The sequence below is a fragment of the Dendrobates tinctorius genome, unplaced genomic scaffold (genome assembly GCF_039654945.1).
Source record: "Dendrobates tinctorius isolate UK_male_01 unplaced genomic scaffold, ASM3965494v1 ptg000069l, whole genome shotgun sequence".
Lineage (NCBI taxonomy): Eukaryota > Metazoa > Chordata > Amphibia > Anura > Dendrobatidae > Dendrobates > Dendrobates tinctorius.
The window spans coordinates 22250426-22278359 of NW_027361737.1; the positions used below are offsets into that span (position 1 = coordinate 22250426).

A 27934-nucleotide genomic window follows, 5' to 3' on the forward strand; every position below is an offset into this window, starting at 1 on the left:
GTCTTTATTTACCTTATATACGCATCTTGCACTACCAGCTTATATCCATAAATTGTAACCTTATCTTGTAGGAGCTCTAGCACTTTAATTAATTGGACCGACACCTAGCATTTAATTTGTGTTTAATATGTTTTTGTGCATTTCGTTCGGCCCTTGTATGAATTGTAACCTGGGATATTGATCTTATTTAACAACTATTCTATATCTGGGTGGCAGGGTGAATATATATATATATCTATATATAAAAATGAATGTGTGTGTGTGTGTGTGTGTGTGTGTGTGTGTGTGTGTGTATCACCAACCAATCACGAAGCATCTTTCATTTCACCAGAGCTGTTCAAAAGAAGCTGAGCTGTGATTGTTTGCTATGGCCAACAGTTTTCCCACTTGACAACACCTCAGCAGACACTGACATGGTGGGAGAAATCTAGCATCCCCGGGAACATAAGCTCCCAGCCATTGTCTGCCCCCAGAAATGAGCAGTGAGTACATGACAGAAATGAATCCCCCCTCCTGTGCCTATATACACATCACACATCCTCCATCCCGTAGGCACATCTTCCCTCTTAAAGGGATCATTGGTATGGAAGTCAGAGCAAATCCATCCAGCGCTTTGGTTTTGACCCCAGGCCTCTCTTAAAGGGATCCCCGGTATGAGAGTTAGGACAGTTCCACTCAGCTCTGTGGTTCTGACCCCAGGGTCTCTTAAAGGGATCATTGGTATGGAAATTAGGGCAAATCCACTCTGCGCTTTGGTACTGAACCCAGGCCCTTCTTAAAGGGATCTCCGGTATGAAAGTCAGGGCAAATCCATCCAGCGCTTTAATTCTGACCCCAGGCTCTCTTAAAGGGATCTCCTGTATGGAAGTTAAGGCAAATCCCTCGGCGCTCTTATTATGACCCCAGGATTCTATTAAAGTGATCATTGTTATGCAAGTCAGGGCAAATCCACTCAGCGCTCTGGTTCTGACCCCAGGCCTCTAATTAAAGGAATCCCCAGTATGGAAGTTAGGCCTGTTCCACTCAGCGCTCTGGTTCTGACTCCAGGCTGACGGGATGATGTGGGATATTAGGGGTAGTAGTCCGGTGGCTCTGGCTGACGGGATGATGTGAGATATTATGGGTAGTAGTCCAGTGGCTCTGGCAGACGGGATGATGTGGGATATTGGGGGTAGTAGTCCGGTGGCGCTGGCTGACGGGATGATGTGGGATATTATAGTGAATGTGGCTATGCGGAATGGGCGGGGCGCTACACTCAGCTATATATATATATATATATATATATATATATATATATATACACACACATATATATATTTTTTTAATTATAATTTGTTATAAATAACCGTAGTTAGTTTCAGCTAGTAAGTAAAATATATACATAATATATATATACATACACACATTATATATATATATATATATATATATATATATATATATATATATATATATATATATATATATATATATATATATATATATATATATATATGGTCTTGTATGTCTTCCATTTTCTAATTATTGCTCCCACAGTTGATTTCTTCACTCCAAGCTGGTTGGCTATTGCAGATTCAGGCTTCCCAGCCTGGTGCAGGGCTACAATTTTGTTTCTGGTGTCCTTTGACACCTCTTTGGTCTTCACCATAGTGGAGTTTGGAGTCAGACTGTTTGAGGGTGTGCACAGGTGTCTTTTTATACTGATAACAAGTTTAAACAGGTGCCATTACTACAGGTAATGAGTGGAGGAAAGAGGAGACTCTTAAAGAAGAAGTTACAGGTCTGTGAGAGCCAGAAATCTTGATTGCTTGTTTCTGACCAAATACTTATTTTCCACCATAATATGCAAATAAAATGAAAAAAAAACCAGACAATGTGATTTTCTGGATTTTTTTTTCTCAGTTTGTCTCCCATAGTTGAGGTCTACCTATGATGTAAATTACAGACGCCTCTCATCTTTTTAAGTGGTGGAACTTGCACTATTGCTGACTGACTAAATACTTTTTTGCCCCACTGTACGCATACACACACACACACACACACACACATATATTTATTGATAAAACACTCCGGGATCGCCTTTGCTGGGGTCAAAGGTCACGTGCGTTCAGCATGAAACTCAGGCGCAGAGCTGGGATTCGGGTATAACTGACACTGGGTCAGGTTTATTAGTGGTGAAAGCAATGCATAAAGAAATAAAACATAAAACAAATCCTTGCCTGTCCGGCACTAACTAAACAAAGTACAACCTAACTACCAACTGGCGGGCTTCTCCCGTCCAGCCAAACCACAGTTGCAGTGGGCACTGCTTTCACTCACGTGTGTCTCTCACACAGACAGGCTCTCTGTGTTCCCAGGCTGAGACACTCACACAACCACCTGGCATCCTTTTATATCCACCTCCCATTATTCATTAGTAAGCAGGTGCGATACTGACCAGACTAGGCCACATAGGAAAGGAATCTGGGCGAGATATACCTGCCCTCATCTACTATTCCCACATGATTCTCACATATCCCCCCCCTCTGCTCAGACCACTCCGGTCAAGCAATGACACCCGCCAAACAGTGCACTCAGGACAGGGCATCTGCATTCCCCATCTGTACCCCTGGGCGGTGCTCCACCGTAAAAGTGTAGGCCTGCAGGGCAAGGTACCACCGGATCACCCGGCTATTCCGTTCCTTGTTCAAGTGCATCCACTTGAGAGGGGCATGGTCAGTGATCAGCCTGAACTTTCGGCCCACCAGGTAATATTTGAGGGCCTCTAGAGCCCACTTAATGGCGAGGCACTCTTTTTCTATGACTGCATACCTTTGCTCGTGTTTATTCAGCTTCCTGCTGAGATAGAGGACTGGGTGTTCCACTCCATCCCTCACTTGTGAGAGTACGGCCCCGATACCAGTATCAGAGGCATCCGTTTGTACCACAAACTCGCTGCGGAAGTCCGGAGTCACCAGTACGGGCTGAGAGCAAAGTGCCCGTTTTAGGCTATGGAAGGCTTCTTCAGCCGCTAAACTCCATTTAATCATGACGGAGTCTTTCCCTTTTGTAAGATCCGTCAGGGGGGTAGCGATGGCTGCAAAATTGGGTATGAACCGGCGATAATAGCCGGCGATCCCCAGAAAGGCTTGCACCTGCTTCTTGTTGACAGGTTGCGGCCAGTCCTGAACCGCCTGAATCTTATCGAGCTGGGGTTTAACAACACCCCTCCCAATTACATACCCCAAATACCGGGCTTCTTCCAGCCCGATATGACATTTCTTGGGGTTTGCGGTTAGACCTGCCTCCCACAGGTCGTCAATCACAGCTTGTACTTTCTGGAGATGAGTCTCCCAGTCCAAGCTGTAAATGACAATGTCATCCAAATAGGCCGAAGCGTACTGCCTATGTGGCCTCAGGACTCGATCCATCAGTCTCTGGAAGGTCGCCGGTGCTCCGTGCAGTCCAAACGGCATATACACATACTGAAATAGACCTTCCGGCGTAGCAAATGCCGTCTTTTCTCTGGCAGCCTCCGCCAGAGGGATCTGCCAATACCCCTTTGTTAGGTCTAGGGTCGTAATATATCAGGCTTTACCTAACCGATCTATTAACTCGTCGACCCGGGGCATAGGGTAGGCATCAAATTTTGAGACCGCATTCAGTTTCCTGAAGTCATTGCAGAACCGGATTGTGCCGTCCGGTTTAGGAATTAACACAATCGGGCTGGACCAAGCACTGTGCGATTCCTCAATGACACCTAACTCTAACATTGCCTTCACTTCTCGGGAAACGGCTTCACGGCGCGCTTCCGGAATTCTGTAGGGTTTCACGTGAACAGTGACACCAGGTTCCGTTACGATGTCATGTTTCATTAGCGTAGTCTGCCCTGGTTTTTCTGAGAAAAACTTTTGGTTGTGAAGTAGAAACTGCCTGACCTCAGTCTTTTGCCGCTCCGAGAGAGTCTCTGCAACCCGTACCTCCGGTACGGTATGCGAGCAGACGGGACGGGCCAGCTCCGCTGACAAGGCCGACCGATCTTTCCAGGGTTTTATCAGATTTACATGATAAACCTGTTCAGGTTTCCGTTTACCTGCCTGGTATACTTTGTAGTTTACTTCACCAACTCTTTCCTTAATCTCAAAGGGGCCCTGCCACTTTGCCAGGAACTTACTGTCCACCGTGGGGACCAGGATCAACACCCTATCTCCGGGTGCAAACGTACAGATCTTGGCGCCCCTATCATAGATTCTTTTTTGGGCTTCTTGAGCCTGCATCATGTGTTCTTTGACTATAGGCATAACAGCCGCAATACGGTCCTGCATTTGTGTGACGTGATCTATCACCGTTTTAAACGGAGTGACCTGACCCTCCCAGGATTCTTTGGCGATGTCTAACAGTCCACGAGGACGTCGGGCGTACAACTCGAAAGGCGAGAACCCCGTGGAAGACTGGGGCAATTCCCTGATGGCAAAAAGCAAATATGGAAGTAAATAGTCCCAGTTCTTCCCATCCTTGTCTATCGCCTTTCTCAGCATCTGCTTCAGAGTTTTATTGAACCGTTCGACCAACCCGTTTGTTTGAGGGTGATACACGAATGTGCGTAACGGTTCGATTTGTAACAATCGGCAGAGCTCCTTCATTATCCTGGACATAAAGGGGGTCCCCTGGTCGGTGAGTATCTGTTTTGGTATACCGACCCGACTAAACACATGCACCAGTTCCTTGGCAATCGTCTTGGTGGCCGTGTTACGCAAAGGGATGGCCTCCGGGTAACGAGTGGCATAATCCAAGATGACCAGGATATGTTGGTGTCCACGTGCAGACCGTGGAAGGGGCCCAACTAAATCCATCCCAATCCTCTCAAACGGGACCTCAATAATAGGTAGGGGTACCAAAGGGCTACAGAACCGGGGCTTAGGCGCAGAGGCTTGGCAGTCAGGACAAGACTCACAATATACACGAATATCGTGATGCATGCCTGGCCAAACAAAACAGTGTAATATCCTTTCGGTGGTTTTCTGGACTCCCAGGTGACCTCCCATCACATGTCCGTGGGCCAGGTCCAGCACCTTCCGCCGGTAGGGTTTTGGCACGACTAATAGTTGCACCGTATCTTCCCCCTTTTTCTCTATCTGATAGAGTAAATCATTCTCCAGAACCATGTAAGGATATGCCAGCCTAGAGCCAGGTTCTACGGGTACCCCATTTATTACTTTTACATTTGTCCTAGCCTGAGAAAGGGTAGGATCCTTTATTTGCTCGCTTTGGAAGTCATCTTTCTGAACTTATAAATCCGGCAAACGGGGAGGTGGACGGCTGTCGGCCTCCTCCTCTACCCTGGTCTCCTCCGTATCACCCGCCATGACCGAAAACGGGAATTGCAGGTCATTTCCAGCAGACTCTTCCCCCGAGTCTTCCGGGGAGACCTCTTCCAGGGGTTCGGGACCAACACGCGCCCTGGGAGAAGAATCATGTACACTATTACCCTGGGGTATCAACTGATTCTCCCACAATTGCCAGAAGTGGGGAAAATACCGGCCCAGGATAACATCATGCAATAACGCCGGGACGAGTCCCACTTTATGTTGCACAGACCCATAGGAAGTAGTAATGCATATGACCGTGGTGAGTTACGAACAGGTGTCTCCATGCACACACGTTACAGAAAATTTGTCTGCTGGTCCAGTCGGGGCTGACACCAGGCTGGCCTTCACCAGAGTCACCACACTTCCCGAGTCTAACAATGCCACCACATTTTTTCCATCAACAGTTAAATCACACAAGTGTTTTTCCACCTCCTTTTGACCAGCATTCACACTCACTACCCGTGCAACCATAGACATGCGGTTTTTAGAGTCTGACATCGCACTGCATGGGTTCAGTAGTGAGTGGACAGTTCGCAACAATGTACAAAAAAAGAAAAGAGAAGCCAGCGTTGCCAAGGTCAGAACGCATAACATAAAGTGCATTTGCACATAACATCTAACTGTATTCAAAATGAGATATTTAGCAAAAAAATTGATCAATTCAATTGAGCCACCCCGCCGCCCCAAGGCAATCTCATGTGGGGGTCCTACTCTACGTTTTTAATAAACACTGTGCCATTACGGCCTCCTAGATACATTAAAAGCAAGACCACTTTAAATGCAATCCGTACCTGAGCATCTCTGGATCGCTCCCATGATGCCAGAAAAGGCAAGTGCGGATGAAGGCCAACCAGGTCTGAATGCAGACGTGTCAGATTGCCTTGGCGCGGCGGGGTGGCTCAATTGAATTGATCAATTTTTTTGCTAAATATCTCATTTTGAATACAGTTAGATGTTATGTGCAAATGCACTTTATGTTATGCGTTCTGACCTTGGCAACGCTGGCTTCTCTTTTCTTTTTTTGTACATTGGTATGTGGCTGACCACCACTGTTGCCGTTCGCGCTGGGTTATGTTCGCCATTTTTTCTGTGTTCACTGTGATGGATCTAGGCTGCTGTGCACACATACACAGCAGCCCCACCCTGCCCCAAGCTTTATTTAATTGTGCACCTGTATATGAACCTGCATTGCCCTTCATCTATGCTTGCTGGTCAGGCAATGTGTGGAGGCTAAACCTGACACGTCTGCATTCAGACCTGGTTGGCCTTCATCCGCACTTGCCTTTTCTGGCATCATGGGAGCGATCCAGAGATGCTCAGGTACAGATTGCATTTAAAGTGGTCTTGCTTTTAATGTATCTAGGAGGCCGTAATGGCACAGTGTTTATTAAAAACGTAGAGTAGGACCCCCCACATGAGATTGCCTTGGCGCGGCGGGGTGGCTCAATTGAATTGATCAATTTTTTTGCTAAATATCTCATTTTGAATACAGTTAGATGTTATGTGCAAATGCACTTTATGTTATGCGTTCTGACCTTGGCAACGCTGGCTTCTCTTTTCTTTTTTTGTACATTGGTATGTGGCTGACCACCACTGTTGCCGTGCGCGCTGGGTTATGTTCGCCATTTTTTCTGTGTTCACTGTGATGGATCTAGGCTGCTGTGCACACATACACAGCAGCCCCACCCTGCCCCAAGCTTTATTTAATTGTGCACCTGTATCTGAACCTGCATTGCCCTTCATCTATGCTTGCTGGTCAGGCAATGTGTGGAGGCTAAACCTGACACGTCTGCATTCAGACCTGGTTGGCCTTCATCCGCACTTGCCTTTTCTGGCATCATGGGAGCGATCCAGAGATGCTCAGGTACGGATTGCATTTAAAGTGGTCTTGCTTTTAATGTATCTAGGAGGCCGTAATGGCACAGTGTTTATTAAAAACGTAGAGTAGGACCCCCCACATGAGATTGCCTTGGCGCGGCGGGGTGGCTCAATTGAATTGATCAATTTTTTTGCTAAATATCTCATTTTGAATACAGTTAGATGTTATGTGCAAATGCACTTTATGTTATGCGTTCTGACCTTGGCAACGCTGGCTTCTCTTTTCTTTCTTAGGTCGCAACAATGTGTCCCATCTCTTGGCAGCGGAAACACATAACGGGCCCCTTGCTTAGACCATAGTTCGTTACTCTTGGCCTCGCAGTGCGGGCAGTCCCGTTTTCCTCCCCCACTGTTTTAGGGATTTTTCCATCTCCCCTACTCCCTGGAACAGTCTTACCGGTTCCACGTGGAGACGATGAAGAACGAGGTGGGGTAGCGTCGTCTCGGAGTCCTTCCGCCACGGAGTAACGTTCAACCAGATCCACTAGTTGATCTGCCGTCGCAGGATTTCCATGGCTTACCCACTTCCTCAGGGCTGGCGGTAGAGCTCTCAGGTACTTGTCCATGACGACTCTCTGGATTATCTCTGGCGCTGTCAGCACCTCGGGTTGTAGCCACTTCTTCGTCACGTGGATCAGGTCGAACATCTGTGACCGCAGTGGTTTATCCGGCTGATAAGTCCATTGATGCACTCTCTGTGCACGGACAGCGGTCGTCACTCCCAGCCGGGCCAAGATCTCGGCTTTCAGTTTGTCAAAGTCCTGCGCAGCTTCAGGCTCTAAGTCATAATAAGCCTTTTGGGCCTCACCGGAAAGAAACGGGGCAATCAGGCCGGCCCATCGTGCCTTCGGCCATTTTTCTCGCACCGCCGTCCGTTCAAACGTGGTCAGGTATGCCTCGACGTCATCTTCGGTTGTCATCTTCTGCCAGTACCGACTCACGTGAATCACTCTCGACTCGGCTTCCAGGTTAACCTCATGTAGGCTTGCCAGGCGCTGCGCCACCTGCTGGAGAAGCGAACGATCGGTAGCCGTCATGTCCACCAACTCCTTCAGCTGGGCCATCATCACCCGATTAGCTTCTTGCTGGACGGCGGTGGACTGTACCAGCGCTTTCACCACGTCCTCCATGCTCATGCTTGCAACGTGATGCCCGCATTCTCCACCACAATGTGATAAAACACTCCGGGATCGCCTTTGCTGGGGTCAAAGGTCACGTGCGTTCAGCATGAAACTCAGGCGCAGAGCTGGGATTCGGGTATAACTGACACTGGGTCAGGTTTATTAATGGTGAAAGCAATGCATAAAGAAATAAAACATAAAACAAATCCTTGCCTGTCCGGCACTAACTAAACAAAGTACAACCTAACTACCAACTGGCGGGCTTCTCCCGTCCAGCCAAACCACAGTTGCAGTGGGCACTGCTTTCACTCACCTGTGTCTCTCACACAGACAGGCTCTCTGTGTTCCAAAGCTGAGACACTCACACAACCACCTGGCATCCTTTTATATCCACCTCCCATTATTCACTAGTAAGCAGGTGCGATACTGACCAGACTAGGCCACATAGGAAAGGAATCTGGGCGAGATATACCTGCCCTCATCCACTATTCCCTCATGATTCTCACATTTTATTTATATATATATATATATATATATATATATATATATATATATTGGTGTAGTAACCACTGAGTCCGCTAGGGGGTGCTATGTGGATGTCTCAGGAGAAAGGATGAATGGCAGAATACGGAATGCCCGTTATGTATCCCAAAGTGGGTGGCTTTGGGATGGAGACTTATGTGTTGTTCAGCAATGATATTGCTGAGGTGTTGCTTCAATGTATAAGGGAGAAGTCTCCAGGTAACTAGAGAGATGGGCGGACCTGGTTACCTACAAACCCGGTTACCTACAAACCCACCCAGGGGTGTGTTTAAGAGTGTCATAATAAAGTATGTGTCTGCCTGTGGGTAATAGGACCTTTAGTGAGGTCATAGCCATGTGATCACCTGTGGGTGTAGTTATAGACCATATAAGGTACCTGAGGTCCAGTCACATGAGAGAGAGCGCATGGATCTAATTGGGCCATGTGGAAGGTCCCGACAGGCCTATGTGGAGGAAGGTGTGCTACCTTCCTGAAGACCACGTGCTGAGGCTGCTGACCCGGTGAGGCCTGAGGATATTGGCTGTATGTGAGGATGGATAAGCCTCCTGTGTTTGCTGAGGCTCCAGGACTGAGTCTGAAATCATGGACACTTATGCTTGCTTTCGCCTGAGCTAAAGGCTATTCCTTGTGTTATGTGCTGCTTTATGGGATATGAAGCATTAAACCCTGTGAACTTTAAGGGGACCTGAGCGAGTTGAATCCCTACAATATATATATTCTGGCTGACCACCTGCACACAGGTCTGGGGTAATAGAGGGGGCAGCATGCCCTCCAGTTAGGTTCAGTCAAGGGAGGGCTGGTGAGGCAGCTGAAGAGAGGGGTCTCCTTTTTATCGTTACTGTATGGCTACATTTCCCCCCCAGCTTGCTTCCCAGCGTCACCCCGGACTGCGCCTGTCACCTCGCTTTCACATGGAGAAGACAAGATCTGAGGAGGGGAATGGGGTCTTTGCATGCAAAGTCTGTATCAGAACAGGCCATCAATCAGCAGAAATGTTTCCTGGATTTCTGTGGAGCAGTGTATAAAAGACAGCACTCTATATACAATCCCTGGCTGCTCCGCACACTGAACAGGGTGACCCCCCATAGACCAGCACACTGCTCTCCTGAAATGCTCTGTGCTGCTGTCACCCTGCTCCTTTCACCATATATCTCCCTCTGTGACCCCCATAGACCAGCACACTGCTCTCCTGAAATACTCTGTGCTGCTGTAACCCAGCTCCTTCCACCATATATCTCCCTCTGTGCCCCCCCATAGACCAGCACACTGCTCTCCTTAAATACTCTATGCTGCTGTCACCCTGCTCCCAGAATCCTTGCTACCTGCCATCCTCGGTGACTGTCTACTTTTCAGTAACTTTGCAGTCACCATCAAAATGGCTGCTCACTGTGTTCCTAGATGTCATCCTCTCTTATCCCTTAGCAAACACCCAGAAGGGGAGGAGAGGAGACGTCACACCCATGTCAGCAGACTCAGCCCATATTTACTGCAGGGCAGTAATGTGAGCTAGTTGTACACTAGGTTTTTGTGTAAAATTTCAGTAGCTGCTCCCCCCAGTGTTAACAAGTAGAAATGCCAAACTTATGAAAAATAATTTTTACATTTTACTAAATTCTAAACAAATGATAATATTTAAGAAAATGTAAACATTAATTCTTTACATTTTTTTCAATTGCTGAATTTTTTTTTATGGCACCTTCCCTTTAACAATAAATAGTATACAAGACATATATAATTAAGATATGTTGTGTTCTGATCTAAAAGGTAATAACTTTGTTTTGACAAGTAACACCTACATAATATAATTTTTATTACAAATTTTTAACATTTTTCGTAATTTACTTTTATTTTCTGACATTTCTTTTACATTTTCACTTAAAAAAAAAACCTATTTTTAAAGGCTGAAAAGATTTTATACAAGTTTTTTTTCCTTAACTGGCTTGCATTGTGGTAAATCCATGGGATGTATGGGAATGTGTGATTGATGATATTAATGATATGAGAAAAGTTGTGAATCATTGCCATCGGATAGCTGCCACTATTCAAAGAAAGGTTTCCCTTTTAATGAGTAATTCAATTTACCCATGTCTCTAATTTTGGGTTCAATGGCATAAATAATCCTTTATGTATTTTTTCCTATATATGACATAGAAATCAAATTCATTTTGAAGCTTTAATGACTAAAGGAAATCTCAGACTATCCACACAGTCATGCTGCCGACAGTGAAATGCATTGTCTCACCCACACAGGTCTCTCACCAATCTGATGTATGGAGTAATAACTGTCTTTCTTGTCTAGGAAAGCAGTCAGGATACCGAGGTATGCTCCTGTTGGTTCTTTCTTGTCCCATGTCCAATCTAAAAAAAAAAAAAAATACTCATTGGATCGTTTACTCCCACAACATGTACAATAGGCTCCCATGCAGTTATAATCGCCCTCTCTATGGGTAACATTAGATAACTTTAAAAGGGAAGCGATCATTAGAAAATGACCCATTGTTAAAATCAGGTTAGGCTAGTTTCACATTTGCGCTTTTGAGCGCAGCGACGACCTGCGCACGGCCGCCGCTAAGCCCCGCCTCCGCCGGTGGCTCCGCCTACTGGCGCATGACGCTGCGTGCGTCCCCTATCTTTATCACTGGGGGCGCAGGCCGTGCGCAGTATGCGTTTGGCGGCGCATGCGTCCTTTTCACGGTGCGCCGAGCGCAACCAAACTGCAGCAGGTTGCGTTTGGCGCTGGTCGGCGCACCGTCAAAAGGACGCATGCGCCGCCAAACGCATACTGCGCACGGCCTGCGCCCCCAGTGATAAAGAGAGGGGACGCAGGACGCATGCAGCGTCATGCGCCGGTAGGCGGAGCTACCGGCGGAGGTGCGGCAGGGGGCAGGGCTTAGTGGCAGCCGTGCGCTGGCCATCGCTGCGCTCAAAAGCGCAAATGTGAAACTAGCCTTATAGCGTTAAAACAGGATTTTTAGTTGCTTACCGTAAAATCTGTTTCTCTGAGCCTTCATTGGGGGACACAGGAACCATGGGTGTATGCTGCTGCCACTAGGAGGCTGACACGATGCAGAAAAAAAAGTTAGCTCCTCCTCCGCTGTGTACACCCCACCGACAGGAAGTAGGATGTTCAGTTAGTGAGAAAGCAGTAGGAGAAGCAATCTGTAAACAAGATAAAAACCACAGAAACACAAATCCATACTGTAACAATATTATACTGTAAACCGAGCTGTTCAACTTGGGAGGGTGCTGTGTCCCCCAATGAAGGCTCAGAGAGACAGATTTTACGGTAAGCAACTACAAATCCTGTTTTCTCTATCGCTTCATTGGGGGACACAGGAACCATGGGACGTCCCAAAGCAGTCCTCAAGGGGAAGGAACAGCAAATAACTCCATCAGGACGAGGAAGTCACCCTCGTCACCTGCATGGTCACCTGTGAGGTCTTTTTTACCCTGATCGGCACTTGCCGAAGCTAGGCATGGGCTTTGAAAGCCTTATGGACCTGTGGAAGACATATTATCGCACTGCAAAGGTGCCAGACGATGGCCCAAAGAGTACCGCCAGGAGGACACACACTGCCCGGACAGAGTGTGTCATACTCAAAAGAACGCAGTCCTTCCTGAGCCGGCAACCCTACTAATGCCGACCAGATTCCGCGAACAGAACTCTAACCTGAAGGCCAGAGGACCTCTACACTTCAAGCCTGAGCTTGATAAGTACCGTTGCTGAGGCCAAGTAGCCTGATGAAAAGGCATCACGAAGGAAAAGTCTGAGGGACGAAAGAAAGGGAATTCAGAATGATGGAGAGTGGACCCTTGATCCACAGGAAGTGCACCACAGCTGCTACAGGCTCTGTAAGACCCCAGGAATGGATGAGAGTCTGAAAGGTAAAGATACCAACTGAAAAGGCAAATGAACCCGTTCTTTGCAAAGGCAGACATCGCCAAAGCCCTGAAGAAACCAGGACCTGGATAAGAGCTTCATGGAACAAGGAATAAATCATGCGAATCACAGAAGGTAAATGTTGAACGAAGAAAATTTCTTCCTGAAAAAAACAAGGATGGACTCAATCCTAGATCCCCAAACGTCATGCTGAGGAAAAAGCACTGAAGAACGACTAGGCTTAGCCTGAGGAAGGGGAGCGCTTGTCCTTCCGGTGAGCTCCTTAACAATTTGGCCTAATGGAGCCACACGGAAGGAACGGAAAGTTGGTGAGGGACCTCTTTGGGGATAATTTCGCTCGTGAAACCGAAAGCCAAATGGACCCTTAGATGGGAACAATTAGGCGAAAAACTGTCTCCATGCAAGAAAAATTTTTGGACAGTGAGGACGGTCAAATCTTCCGACCGGCCCCCAGAAAGAATGCTCTGAGCAAGCTAGGCCACGCGTCTATAGAACTTTGCAACACGAGTGGGGGCTAAGGCAGGACACGGTATAGCGGCGGGTGCTTTCAAGGTTGACCCTGCTAACTACTGTGTGAATTCGACGTTGGTATCCCTGAGGAATGCACGTCTGGGCAAGGAAGGACCGTAGTGGTGGAGAACTTGGAACCGGAGGGTTCGTAGTCGCAGGAGTAGTCTAATTTGTGAAGCACTCAGGCGAAAAAAAAAAAGATATACTGAGGCGCCCCCTTGTTTGGAAACGGCTGAAGTCCGTTCTATGAGAAAATGACAAGACCTAAGAGCAGGCCCTGAGAACCTGCTAAAGAACCGAACACTGAAAACGTACTAAATGGAACCGGGGATAACCTGGATCTCATCGCTGCAATGTAGGCACAGGATCGCTATGAAGAGACAACTGATTGCTCGATTAAGCAGGTAGACTGAAGACTACTGGATGACTTTTCAGACTGATCAGACTGAGATCAAGAGGAAGATAAACCCAGCATACAGGGATGAGGGTGAATATGGGGAAAAAAATAGTCCAGCTGGATTTATAAAAGTGAATAGTCGAGCAAGGAAAGTCCATGGCAAAACATGGAGTATGTCAACTGCAAAGAAAGTTGGCTCTAGGTAGATCAAATAGACCCCAGAAAGACAACTAGGCTGATAAAAGGAAGGTCAATCCTTATGACGATGTAAACGACCGAATCCATCCTGGACCCTCTGGAGAAGGGAGGGGATTGCAGCATGTAGATCCGCGTGCCTACGTCTAAGACAACACGCGCCCGAAGATCACAGTGAAAAATACCATTCTAGCTGAAATAAGAAACGTGTTATCACCAGACTCATTCTTAGATCCAAGACTGGAGCAGCTTTCTACTCTGGTCGATATTTGCGCAGAGTGAGATCCCACTCCTGTCTGAGGTGGGATACTTGTCCCAGTCACGGTCAGAAGTCACATCTGTGACCTGCTGGAGGCTTTATCCGGCGTCTGTAAGAAAGAATAGGTAAGTTCCGACAAATAAGGAGCTTAGGTATTGTGGTAGCTCGAAGGCCCTTAGGCCATACTAGAACTTATAAACTACTATTAGCCAAACATTAATGATAGGCGTAACACACCGAGCAGTAAAGATAGACTGCGGACGGTACTGTAAACTGATCAGAAGGTGGGACAAAAACTCTTGTGGAGCAACTCACACTTAGGGTCCAGATCATGCCACAGTAACCTCGACCATCCGTACCCGACACGAGAGTGTCTGACCTACCTGAAGGTGGAGTATACAGTTATGTTGCTACTGAGGTCTGCTCTGTGGTACAGAGATCCACTCTGTTTGGACATTGTAGCTTTTTACGTTTAACTGTTAACAAACCACAGATGTTATTGGCTATGAAATATGCAGCTGAAAGATGTCTTAGACTCACATGAAAGAGGCTTGAAATCGCAGCTGCAGCACGCCAGAGATAATAAATGCCGGCACCTCACCTCGAGTGGTGATTAGATGCGAGCTAGGCAAAGGCTGCAAAGGACCCTGAGGAACGTGAGAGAGGGTGCTCCTGACTCATCTGACAATGGGACAGTAGAGCCGGGCAGGTGTAGTCGATGGACTTCGGGTACGTTTGAGTTACCGGAAAGATGGCGTGTATTGACTAAACCTGTCTGGTAGAGGACTATCCAAGTGCTCAATAAGGGATAGAATACTGCTGCAATAGGACGGGAGGAACCTAAATACGAGGGCATCTGACTCACCTGAATACGGTACTGAACACCAGTACCACTGAAGCAATCAACCCCAGACACGTCTCCACAGTAATACGGCCATTTCAACCACTGTACCTGGTAGGTGGTGCGTCTGAAGCCTGGATAGCATATATAGTATAGCTGCAATCGGCTCTAAGTATCCTGTGAACAAATCAGCATGGCGAGAACCCGGAGAAGGATATAGGAGACAGCCATTTGTGTTGCGGTGCGGTCTAGGCCTGGATACCTGACGACATTAGGCAGAATAACGGCTTCTGTGTTGCAGTCTAGGTCTGCATACCTGACGGCATTAGGCAGAATAACAGCTTCTGTGTTGCGGTCTGGGTCTGGATACCCGACTACCTTAGGCAGAATAATGGCTTCATGTGTAGTAAGCCGTACCCTGAAGTCTGTATTAAAGTAGATTCTGACCTGTCATTTCTCTTGACGGTAGAACAGTAGGTCTGGGATCAGAAAGAGACTAAACTCTACTCTCTGTTGTGCGCTAGGGTTGCAACTCCTGGACCTGCGAGCTGTGGACAGCTTCCTTATCCACTGAGCCACAGCAGACAATTGCCAGGTAACACGGACTTCTATCCAGATGGAAGTCCGGCCCAAAACACTGCAGACGTGAAGAGATAGAAGCAGCTCATTATTCTGCTTAGGGCAGTGTGAAGCCAGAGTCCAGGGGGGGGGGGGGGGAGGGGCTGCAGAAAAAGGAAGGGCGAGTGCCTGTGAGCTATGGAAGCAGTTGCTATGCCAGGGCTCCAGCATCAATGTGTGAGGCAATGATCGAGTCTTGCTCTACTGAAAATTAAGGCAACATATCTGCAATTGCGGTGGAACTTTCTACCAGACAAACGCCATGCGGCAATTACGGTAGACAGCAGCGTGGCTCTACATGGCTCTGGGTGCTATGACACCAGACATACTGATGCACTAGAGACTGCGCAGCAGATTATTATGCCAGCGAGTTACCCGCCTCTAGAGTACTATTACGTCACTGACTGTATGGCTCTAGAGTACTGTAAAGTCGGTGACTGCACATATCACATGACACACTAGCAAAGATGGATTTTCTGCTCCTTCACTGGACCTGCGGAAAGTGTGGCCCTGCTTAGTTTTACTATGAGGGGCTTATACTTCGCAACGTACCTGATTAGGCTGAGCGGAGATAGGCAGGAAAGAGCTGGTCCTGCCAGGTGAAGGCACTAACCGGGTCCCACGCTGGGAGAATGCGACCGCTGGGAGGATGCCAAGGAAGACACTTCTCGCCGCAATAGAATGAGCGCTCTGTGAAAAACACCGCTCTGCACAGCCCACAAGGGGACGGACGTCAGCTCTGGGTGCAGGAAGATGGCGGTGATGGCTACTATCTCTGCACTGCATGTGAGGCCGGGTAGAGAGGACGGAGCTTGCGCCGGGGAAGTGAGGGGAGACGGGCGGGAAAAAAGCACGCCCGAATACAGAGAAGACGGGGGGCGGAGTTACCGAGAACTAGGCCGCAATGAAGCCGGGGCTTAGATTAGTCCCTGGAAACCGCCGACGGAGTGGGGGCGGCGCGGAAGCCCGGAAAACGCTGGCGCTTTAATCCGGATCCTATCAGATGCGGGGGAAAAACGGTGGGGCGGGGGCACCGCGCTGAGGAGAGCAGGCTGCGGCCCACCGTCGCCTATTCTGAGGGAAGGCACTAACTGAGGAAAGCCTGAAGCGCACAGCGCCCGGCGAAAGGAGGGTGAATGATCCGCCGACCCTCAGCCGGGAAGTGAGCTCCCCACAGATGCGGCAGGAGAGCGGCCAGGGGAAAGGGACGTCCAGGCCCGAATATAAGCTGGGGCCTAAATTACCAATGACCGTCTACACCTGACAAGGGGTCTCCTCTTCTTTACCTATCTTCTTAAGGTGAAATCGTCTGACAGTTGCCAGACGTCACGTCTCCTCCAACTAACAGGCTCTCGTAGGCGAGTAGGTGGGAGACGGTGGGCCAGGACCGGGTCTGGAACACCTAAGCACGCTTCTGTGCTAGGGGATGGGGTCCTGCCGTCCAGACATATTAGGATACGGGGTGGCAGTACACGCCGTACTCAGTCTCTGTGTGGGAGTACAGTAGTGACCATTTACACTGTATCCCTCCGGAAAACCTGAAAAGAAACTACGCACATTGAGGTAGATAAGGGTCTAGTGAAAGACCCGTGTCAACCTCCTACTGACACTAAGCTAAACTGAACATCCTACTTCCTGTCGGTGGGGTGTACACTGCAGAGGTGGAGGAGCTAACTTTTTTCTTCATAGTGTCAGCAGCATACACCCATGGTTCCTGTGTCCCCCAATGAAGCGATAGAGAAATGTAATTTTGTAAAATAACTGTCAATTTTTATATATATCATAATCATTATTAAAATTCTAAATAATATATATATATATATATATATATATATATATATATATATATATATATATATATATATAAAATCTATTATATAAAGCTCAAGTGTGTGTATGTATGTATGTATGTCCGGGATTGGCATCTGCACCGTCGCAGCTACAGCCACAAAATTTGGCACAGTCACACGTCTGGACCCCGAGAGTGTCCTAGGCTATGTTGTGAGGCGAAATTTTAACCCCGCGTGTTGCAATTCACCAAACAATTTTGCCCCTATCTACATAATGGGGAAAAAGTGTGTGTGTGTGTGTGTGTGTGTGTATCAAGCCCCGCCCCTCATTATGTCATAATGGTTGCCATGGCGACGCTGATGTCATCATAGGTTGCAAGCCCTGCTGCTCATTATGATGTCATAATGGTTGACTATGGGATGGAGGATGTGTGATGGGTATATGGGCACTGGACTATGGGATGGAGGATATGTATGACGGGTATATGGGCACGGGACTATGGGATGGCGGCTATGTATGATGGGTATGTGGGCATGTGACTATGAGATGAAGGATGTGTGATGGGTATATGGGCACTCGACTATGGGATGGCGAATATGTATGATGGGTATATGGGATTGGGACTATGGGATGAAGGATGCGTGATGGGTATATGGGCATGGGACTATGGGATGGAGGATGTGTGATGGGTACATGGGCACTCGACTATGGGATGGAGGATATGTATGATGGGTATATGGGCACGGGCCTATGGGATCGTGGATATGTATGGTGGGTATATGGGCACGGGACTATGGGATGGAGGATAATTATAATTTGCTATAACTAACCACAGTTAGTTACTATGCCCGGGCAGCGCCGGACTCTTCAGCTAGTGTGTGTGTGTGTGTGTGTGTGTGTGTGTATTATATATATATATATATATATATATATATATATATATATATATATCTCTATCTATCTATCACACACACTATATATATATATATATATATATATATAAATAAATAAAGTGTTCATTTTGATGCTTAGAGCCATACTTTATGTCCTTAAACGAAGAGTGTTTAGCAAAGCTGTATATATAAGAGCAGAGTCAGGATTACATGACAGGTAACACCTCTGTACACATATAATAACACAGGATCCACCAGACAGGCGATGGCACAGCTGACTTGCTCCTCCTCCCTTCATAATGATCTTTGCACACGCTCATTAGATGCTACCAAACAAAAGATAGGGAACTAATGGACATGCGTTTCCAAAAACAAAAGGAAGTTACCATCTAAAAAAAAGTCCTAGTAACCTGTAACCAGAGTGAAAATAGCAAGTTTTCCATTTTTTATTTTGAATAGGCTGCTATGCGTAAAACAATATATCTTTTTTTTCTTTAAGTCTTTAAGGCTTTTTTGCTAAACAAATCAGTTGCTGACAAGAGCGTCCCTTTAGGCAAAACCTGAGTCTAAGAAAAACAAGCTGAAAAACAAATTACTAATATATCACTTTTCATTAATTGATATTCCAGCGGTGTTTAATGCGGCAATACACTCTAGGGTTTGGGCACATTAAAGGCATATTCCCATCTCCAAGATCATATCCCAATATGTAGTAGGTGTAATAATAATATTAGCAAGTTCCTCCAATTAGAAGTGTAGTATAGTTTTTCTGATTCGCCATAAAGATTATTATTATTATGTCTCTTTCCTCATGTGCAGGCATTGCAGGACCTTAGGTATCCATGGTTACGACCCCTAGCAACTAGCTAGCTAACTGTCACTATATCAGTGGTCGTAACCATGGATACCTAAGGTCCTGCAATGCCTGCACATGAGGAAAGAGACAGCAAATCAGAAAAACTATACTACAATTCTAATATTATTATTATTATTAGTACTACTACTATTGGGATAGGGTCTTGGAGATGGGAATACCCTTTTAAGCCTTTAGACGTCAGTGTAACCGCCAAGTTTTTGAAGCAGGAGGTACTTCAGGAAAGCAGTAGGGATGTACATACTCCTGATGAACATCAGCTAAACTTGGCTTTTTTGGTTAATCTTCTTGACCATTTGAAGTGTAACATGGATGTTCTACAACTCTCCACAATGACCAATGTAGTGGGAAAGTATGATTGGGCATGTTGGAATTTAACATACATGATCTTTTGTTTTCCATACGAATAAGCCATTATCTGAGATGTATTGCAGTGACTTATTTCCCCCTCCTGAAAAAATTATTCATGGCAGGATGGTAGGAATAAATATTGTTAGCTATTCAGCAAACAGATATTTCCCTTGTATGGTCAGCTTTGTTATTAATCCATATATGATCTTAAACGAGTGTTCTCAAGTTCTTATTGATTTTATAAAGCAGCATAAAAATGAGCACATGTACAAATGACTTGCTTTTTCTATCTGCAGTCATTCTTCTTTTATCCTGTATAGTCGTTTTCCATGATGCTCGGCCTTTAGTCATCTCTGGCTGAGAGTGCGCAGTAGGTACATTCCAAGAGAGTTAACACCTAACATACCAGTCAGCTGTTTGGCCCACTGATTTCTACAGTGCAGTTCTCTGCTCTCATCCCTCCCCCTTCCTCTCAGCTTCTGACAAGCTGCTGTACTAAAATATTACAAAATCATCAGGCCATAGCTTTCTGATCAGGTCTCCTAATCATGGCTCTCACTGTCTGGAGCTGTGTGCTTCTTCAAATGCACTGTTATCTCTATGTGTAAATGCAACGGTAACACTGTAGACTCCAGAATAAATCACTGATGCCTGAATGCGTTATAGCAAAACTTGTGCTGAGCTTTATAGTTCTACTAATACTACATCCCTGCTTCTCACCAGGACTGTCACTCAAAGAGGAGCCGTGCTGCCAGAAATCAGGGGTAGGGGGGACTGTAAGGAGACTACATAGCTCTGAGCTGCTCAAGAGACAACTTTTATATAAAATCCAGAATGTACACAACTCTACCATACAAGGGACTCCATCATTCAATTCATCAAAATTCATACAAGACAGCAATAGAAAATTTTGCAGAAAGTTAGCCTCCTGCATCTTACCCCGGCCTATATGCCTACAGATCAAAGACTGAGCAAAAATCATCTGCCCACATCGCAGCATGCAGCCCCAGCCAGTGTCAGACGTTGGACCAGTTCCACCTGCAAAGAGAATATACAAATTAAAAAAAAAAATGTTTTTTTAAGAAGGACCGGAGTACAATTACATTTGTATGGAAGATAGGTGCTGGCAGGATACATACTAAATGCAGAAGGTTATAAAAAAAAATAAAAGTACTATATGCTGTAAACAGTATAACTATATCAGCACGTGCAAATATGCAGTTAATAGATTTTACTTTTATTGTAAATTGTGTAATTCTCCACATGTCTGTAAATAATTTTGGAAATTGCAGAAATATAACATGGGGCAGTGTCAGACTGAGCCACAAGAACTGATTGTGCTATTTAAAGCAAATTACATCGACATGGCAGAAACTACAGGTAGCAATCAATAAATCAATGACTATATGCTGAGAATGCTAGTAACAACCAAGTCCCTGGCCTCTAGATGTGGCAGCTGCAATAAAAGCAGTCCAATAAAATGACCAAGCAAAAAAAAAAAAAAAAATCAACCATCAGCGGGATCTGATTAGCAGAGCAAAGAGAAAAAACATCCTATAATACAAAAAAAAAAAAGTGTAAAAAGTGTAAAAAAAAAAAATGATATAATTGATTAGAGGGACTGTAATCACATTATATGCACACAAACAATTCCAGCAATTGCTCTTTTCGTCTAATTTTCTTTGATGCTATTTTGTGTTCTAACAATTGAAACATAAAAATCTTCTGTCTCAGGAGGTCAGTGAAGTCCCCTCATCCTCCTCACAGTCCTGTGTATGGCTGTGACGCCGCCAGCTTCAGCAGGAGCCTCCCCCCTCTACCTGTCTGCAGTGGGAGAAAAGAATGGCGAGTCTCATCCCTTTGATCCAGCCACCAGGGATGGAACTGATCGGCAGATTAACCCCTCACCGGTATATATTGTTTCAGGACTCAGTGAGGGAACTATATATTTTGTCTCCTTTTAGCGTTTATTTCTAGTTTTGCTGTTCTTTCACTTTACATATAGGGACATGTTGCTACAATAAGGCTAATACAAAATAACTAACACTGCAAGCACACCTTATACACTGCAGGTGTCTGGCAGTAGCTTTTTCTCCTCTTTCACCGCTATCCTAACTCAATTACTCATATTGCCATAAATGCTTAAAGCACCACTCCAGAGTTGTTTTTTTTATTATTTCATCGCTGGAGTGGCTCTTTAATTAAATTTTCCCTTCCCACTGCCTCATACTCGCCTTCTGGCGTTTCCATCTGTTTTGACCACCGCTCCCGTCTGGCAAAAAGTGACCTGCCGGCTGCTCCAGTGTTTCATGGAACGGTGCAGAGATCACTTTATAATACAAGTCTAAGACAGCTTAGTTCTGGCTCTCATAGACTAGCACTGAGAATTTGTGATCTGGCTTCTGTCTTCTGCCCAGTCAGAAGCTGCGCTCACAAGATGGCGACGCGGGACCGGAGCAAGGCTGAAAAACGGGGAAGACATCAGAGGGTAAGTATATGACCGGGGGGGGGGGGGGCAGAGTGCTTACATTTAAAGCGCCACTCCAGTGCTGAAAAACAAACAGATGTTGAAGTGGTGCATTAAGGATAATGCCCCTAAAGTTCCCCATATAACTTTTCTGCCAATTTTCACGTTGTTTTATGCCTTTCTTCTGGGCACCAGTTCTGTTGTCACAGTCATCACTTCCTTTTGAGAATCCTCAGCCCCCTTCTTACTACATTTCCCATCATTCCTGGTGCTGGGCTGCAAGGCAGCAGTGAGCACAGACCTGTAACTCCACCTTCAAATGAAATGAGACTGTAAGCGGCTGACCCCGTTAAGCATTAATCACCATCAACTTAAATTTTTGGCATACCCTTTCAAATGGGCAAAACTTTCAGATTCTTAAAACAAACACACTCTTCATAACACCTTTTTGCTTAAACACATAGATGGGATATCTGAACGGCAGTCACACCTATACACCTCTCCTCCTGGGTCTATATGAAAATACTTATTCATCCTATTGCAATTAAGACCCTGTAAACTCTTGAAAACTGGTGGAATTGAAGAAAAACTATATGCCGTGCTCTGGATATTGTGCATATGACCAAGAGAAAACCTGACATGAAGCAGAAAAGGCACGAATGCCTCCTGTCTGGTCCATATCTGTACATCGCTCTTACCTATCGCTGGGAAGTTCCGTCGGTAGGTAAACCACAGTCTGGATGTGACATCATTCAGAAGCTCCTCTTTTTCTGCATGAAGATAATGGTAATAAGGTGAGATGATTGGAGATGAATAGGTTAACCCTAAACCGGCCTTACATGTTCTCCCTTTTACCTATTGATACAAATGTTTTGGTAATGAGAGATGGGAATACAAGGGTATCTGACAATGGGAAGCAGTACACAGTATGTGGATAATGGTTAGAAATGAAAATGATGATAAAAGGTTTGTGGATGTTACAGAGAATATCCGGATTGATAAGAAAAGTCTGCAGTCACCCTAGGTGATTGCTGGATTGTGACACTGTGCAGTGACCACACTGTCACGATTGCCCTTTATGCGAGTGGACTGTCATGTGATCGCATGCATGTTATTTGTATACTTTGGATCACGTGCCAACTAGATTCTCCTGCGTTCTCTCAATAGGACACGGAGAGAAGATGGATGAGACTAGTCGGAATGTGAGAGCAACACTGTGTGCAAGGCACAATGTCACAATTCAGCAGCCACATGGGGCGACTGTAGACTTTCCTTTTCAGCCCGGAAAACCCCTGTATTCAAATAACAAGGAGCGAAGTAGAGACAAGACGGAGATATATTTACTACCTGTTAACGCGCTGTACTTTTTCCCCAAAATCCAGACGGGCTCTGCAGTTTCAGGAAACTCCGGGGTATCAGCGAACCGCAGAGTGTCATAGGTAAGTGTTGCTAGAAAGACAAGGAACCACAGATCATCACCGAAAAGATCATTTTGATTTATAGATCTCGACACCGAGGGCTGTGTCAGATGTCCGATGACAATGCACAGACTGGCCACCCGTAACCTGACCCGAGCGCGACGGCCTCATAGAACTATAGACAGCTGTTATGCTCGGGTCAGATGTGCGGCCAGTCCGTGCATTGCCATCCGACATCGGACCGATTGTCACAGACATCTGAAACAGCCCTGGTGCTGAAAAAAACAGGTTGGAAACCAATTTGGTGAAATGTGAATTGAGAACGTTAATCTCTTAAAGAGGACCCGTCACTCACCTCGAAAAGCGGACCGGACACGAATCAGTTGTGCTGGCGACTGTGATATTTCCTGTCTATGTAGCCTTAAGAAGACTTGGTTTATTTTCGCAGCACTATTTTTTTTTTTTTAAAACTTTGCCATTTTGGGCTATATAAAATTTATTAAAATATAAAGACTTGGAAAATGTATTTATTTTTGTGTTTCGATTGTCTTGGAGCCATAAGTAATTTCTCTGCACACGGAGCGGTGGGAGGTCTTGTCTTTTGTATGATGAGATAACGTTTCTAGTCTGGGACTATAGAGCGTCTCTGGCCATGACGCAGGTCAGACGGCCACAGATCGCTGCACGCCGCTGCTACATCATAGCACAATGCAAGTGAATGGGGTCCCACGGCCGCACGCAAAATACTGCGACAAGCATAAAGATCCAGGTCATAATGAGACCACATGTGCATTATGCTGCGATGCAGCAGGGGCCAAAGTCATCATGAAGCCCCAGCCTTATTGGTGGCATTGTATTCCATTCTTCACGAGATGGATGAACACAAAACAGATATTTTTGTTTTTATTGAGTTCATTGTGCAGTTTAATAACATGATTAGTTTATAGCTCAGATCATTACAAACACAGTAATATACTGTATATAACTATAGAATAAAAGTGTACACGGGGAAAAGCGTTTTCAGTAAAACATTATTATGCCCTGGCTGCCATAGAATCCGACGTGCTATAATGTGGGGGGCGAGGGGCTGACAGAGGGAGCCGCCTGCCTCTGACTAACCACCTAAATGCCAATGGCGCTGTTGACAGCAGCATTTAAAAAGAAAGTATGTCACTAATCTGAGAGCAGCATAATGCGTGGACAGAGACTCTGATTCCAGCGTTGTGTCGCTTACTGGGCTACTTAAAAAATCACTCAAGATTATCACTAAAGGACTAGTAAACCTGCTGCTAGGTAGTCCTGCATAGTCATTAGCTTTGGGTATAACCCTGCCGCCACCACTGATTGTACACTGTGCATAGGCAGAAAGCTGCCAAAGAAAACTGAAAATCACTGGTGTGGGCGGGGTTATACAGAGCTCAGCATTCAGAGAACTGCTAGACCTGCAGTAGAGAAAACTGATTTTTGTTATCAAAACTGCTGCAAGCAGCCCAGTAGGTGAAGCGTGGGTGCAATCAAGGTCTCTAACCCTACATTGTGCTGCTCTCAGACAGGGTGGCAGAAATCTGGGGACACATTCCCCTGAAGTAGAGCAGCCAAGGCATCACTGTGACAATACCAGTCTGTGAGTGTTACCACAGCAGTCAGGAGCCTGTTCCTATAACTTCAGGCCTAAGAACACCATGAAACACGCCCGGCGATCTATGAGCCGGCCACACGTCTACCGACCCGGAATCAAGAGCCGGTCTACACGAGGCCATTCACTACATGGACCATGGTTCCCTCATGCCTGAACTTGGCATAAGACAGAGCCAAAGGCATGGCCACCCGATACACTAAAATACCAAAGGGTTATAATCCCCCCTAACCCTGGGGTGCAGGTGACACAGGTGAACAGTGAGCCAGGGCCGGCCCGAGAGATTACGGCGCCCTAGGCAAAACTATTTTGTTGCTCCCCTACTATTCTTGGCAGTAGATGAAAACTTGGGATATAAATTTAGGAGCAAAATAAACCACAACAACAATGATTAATTAACTCTCTCCTAACTCTTTAATCTTCTGAGAAGTTGTATAGGACAAATATATACAAAGTAATCAATAACACAAAACAAAAACGACCATAGGTAATTAAAATTTTTGTTTCCTTGCCTTTTTTTATGAAAAGGATGACACTAAGTCACCGAGATTAATTTGTTTAGCAACTTCAGATTCTATCAATCTTTGCCAACCAACCTCTCTTGCATCATATTTGCCCTTAAATATGTACACTTTTCTTTCCATCCCTAAAACTTTTTGCCTTTTGAAAAGATTTTTTATAATTTTTTCTGTTTTTTCTCTGGCGCCGACCCGCCCTAGGCGGCCGCCTAGTTCGCCTATACGTTCGGGCCGGCCCTGCAGTGAGCTCACGGCCCGGCTGCCCTCGCCCACCATCTGCAGTGCCCAGACCCTGCCTGTCACGTTACATCTGGAGTCAGTTCTTCCTGTGGCCACAAGGGGGCGCTGTGCAGGGTAATGTCTCACAGGGCTCAGACACTGGGAATATTGCTGCCCTGTCGCTGTGTAATAGACAATAGGCCTGGCCAGGAAATACCGGGCACTGCGGCCTTGCCCCCCTCACCCCGCTGGTTCTCATACAAGTTCGTGTACACCGTGGCCACAAGACAGACAGGTAAGACCACGAGACGGCAATGCAATGCTGAACTCACCTGCGTCCATCATTCCTTTCCTCTCACCCACTCATAGGGCAGCAAGACAACCTACCCTGGCGACAAACACTCCATCAGCTGATACGAAACCCACCAATCAGAAGTGAGTTTGTTGCAAGACGCTTGAAGCGTATACAAACCCGGAAGTCAGGCTGCTGCTAGGTGGGGGCTGACATACTGCTGTACGGAAACAGGCAGAGCACAACACCGATTACACATCGACCTCTGGGTGCTAAAATCGGAGCAGGAAGACGCGCACGTATTGTAGAAGCCATCTTCATTCCGTACAGCGGGGAGAAGGGCGCCGCCATCTTGTACGGAACACGAAAGGGGCTGTCATGGTGATATGCTGTGCAGCACCGAACTGCACGAACCGGCAAGGGAAGGGACAGAGAGGCGCTATTTCCTTTCACAGGTACCGGACTGGCTGCTTTCTATCTGGTATTAATAGCATGGCAGGAACCTGCTGCTGTACGGAATGTCTGGAGCATGGCATGCTGGGATTTGTAGTTTGAAAAAATTTGCGTAACTAATGCAGTGGATCCAGAAAGTAAGCAGTGTGGTTGGGGCAGGTGGTAGAGCTGTGGGGTTACCAGTGTGCAACAGAAGGAAGCGCTATCCAAACTAATACAAGGGAAAAGTGGAGCCTCTGCCATAGCAACACCAAGCAGGAAGTTAGGAGATTGTCCTGGCAACTGCTCCACTTTGTACTCGCACTAGTTCTGATGAAATCTAAAGGTCTCCATTTATATAAAACATTACTTATGTTAGACCTTCCTCAGGATCAGGGGGGGACGCGGGGTTGGACCACCGCTAAATATACAATGATCTTAGAGATATGGGATACTCTCTATAATGAGGATCTTCTTCCAAATTTTCATGTTGAGCTGAACACATGATCCAATAGTGTCTGCAGAGAGAAATAGATATATATATTTAATTTTGTTTTTCTGTTGTGGAGATATTAGCTGTCAAAGTGTTTAACACCTAATGAGTTAACTATTGTCATGTCTACGTGGGTGTCACCAGATAGTTTTCACTGGGGGCGTGTACTTCTCCCTGTATGATGCTGCCCAATCACAGGCAGGCAGCAACACCCAGGCGAAAAAGAACACACCCCCCACCATAGGTTAGAGCAGGTTTCCCAGTGTGTGAGCTATAGGATAGACGATTAGATCCCCCGGCCTAACCATGTGCAAGCTGGGTCGCCAATCGTTTGTAAATTTATGGACAGGCAGCTTGAATCTCATGTAACTCATTTTCAAAAGGCAATTTTTCCTGAATTTTGCTGACTGAGAATGTTCTCCCAGGGGACATACTTCTCATGTCTTTTTGGAAAATATGGTGGCCGATCTCTAAAGCTTTGTGAGCCACCAGTCCAAAACACCTTAAGAGTGTTAAATGCTTCAATGTTATTCTATCTTGGTTTTCCAAAGTAAGTGCACCCTGAAAGAGGGGATATACTATGTCCATCATCAAATGAATTGGAGGCAGTGAGATGGTTTGAGCTGGTGATTGTTGGTGGAGCATATTCTGAGAGAGGAAGAAGCATAGACCCTGCACGGTTGCTTTGCGATTCTTCTTTTCAGGGCGTCCCATATTTCAGCCGGGCCTTATTAACCCTTACAAATGTCCAACATCTCCTGCCCTGTCCCACAGTGACTTGTCCATGCCACACTTACTATTATTTTGCATTGCAACTACAGCTATATCTATGACCGCAATGCACTCCAGCAGCCTTAAGACGCTTCTATGCGCTTCCTGGGGGACACATAGTGACCCTCACATATACGGCCTCACTATATACTGTATATATATATATA

At 46.1% G+C, this 27934-nt stretch overlaps 2 protein-coding genes across 7 annotated transcripts in view; one reads left to right on the plus strand and one right to left on the minus strand.

Moving 5' to 3' along the window:
• Positions 1–26391, minus strand: part of ATG4B (autophagy related 4B cysteine peptidase) — a 47368-nt gene extending 20977 nt beyond the window's left edge. Inside the window, exons 1-5 of one of the 2 annotated variants that reach the window (XM_073581187.1) lie at positions 26252–26391; positions 23336–23437; positions 22687–22758; positions 20461–20559; positions 11151–11249 (exon numbers count right to left, since the gene is read on the minus strand). In XM_073581187.1, the coding sequence (XP_073437288.1) occupies positions 11151–11249; positions 20461–20521 (160 nt within the window). In that variant the 5' untranslated portion in view covers positions 20522–20559; positions 22687–22758; positions 23336–23437; positions 26252–26391. Of the gene's footprint in view, positions 1–11150; positions 11250–20460; positions 20560–22686; positions 22759–23335; positions 23438–26111 lie in introns of both variants that reach the window. The other variant, XM_073581186.1, reaches the window with a different exon arrangement.
• Positions 25916–27934, plus strand: part of THAP4 (THAP domain containing 4) — a 29139-nt gene continuing 27120 nt past the window's right edge. For 2 of the 5 annotated variants that reach the window (XM_073581180.1, XM_073581184.1), the window contains exon 1: positions 26085–26214. In XM_073581180.1, coding sequence (XP_073437281.1) covers positions 26099–26214 — 116 coding nt within the window. In that variant the 5' untranslated portion in view covers positions 26085–26098. The other 3 variants (XM_073581183.1, XM_073581182.1, XM_073581181.1) reach the window with 3 other exon arrangements.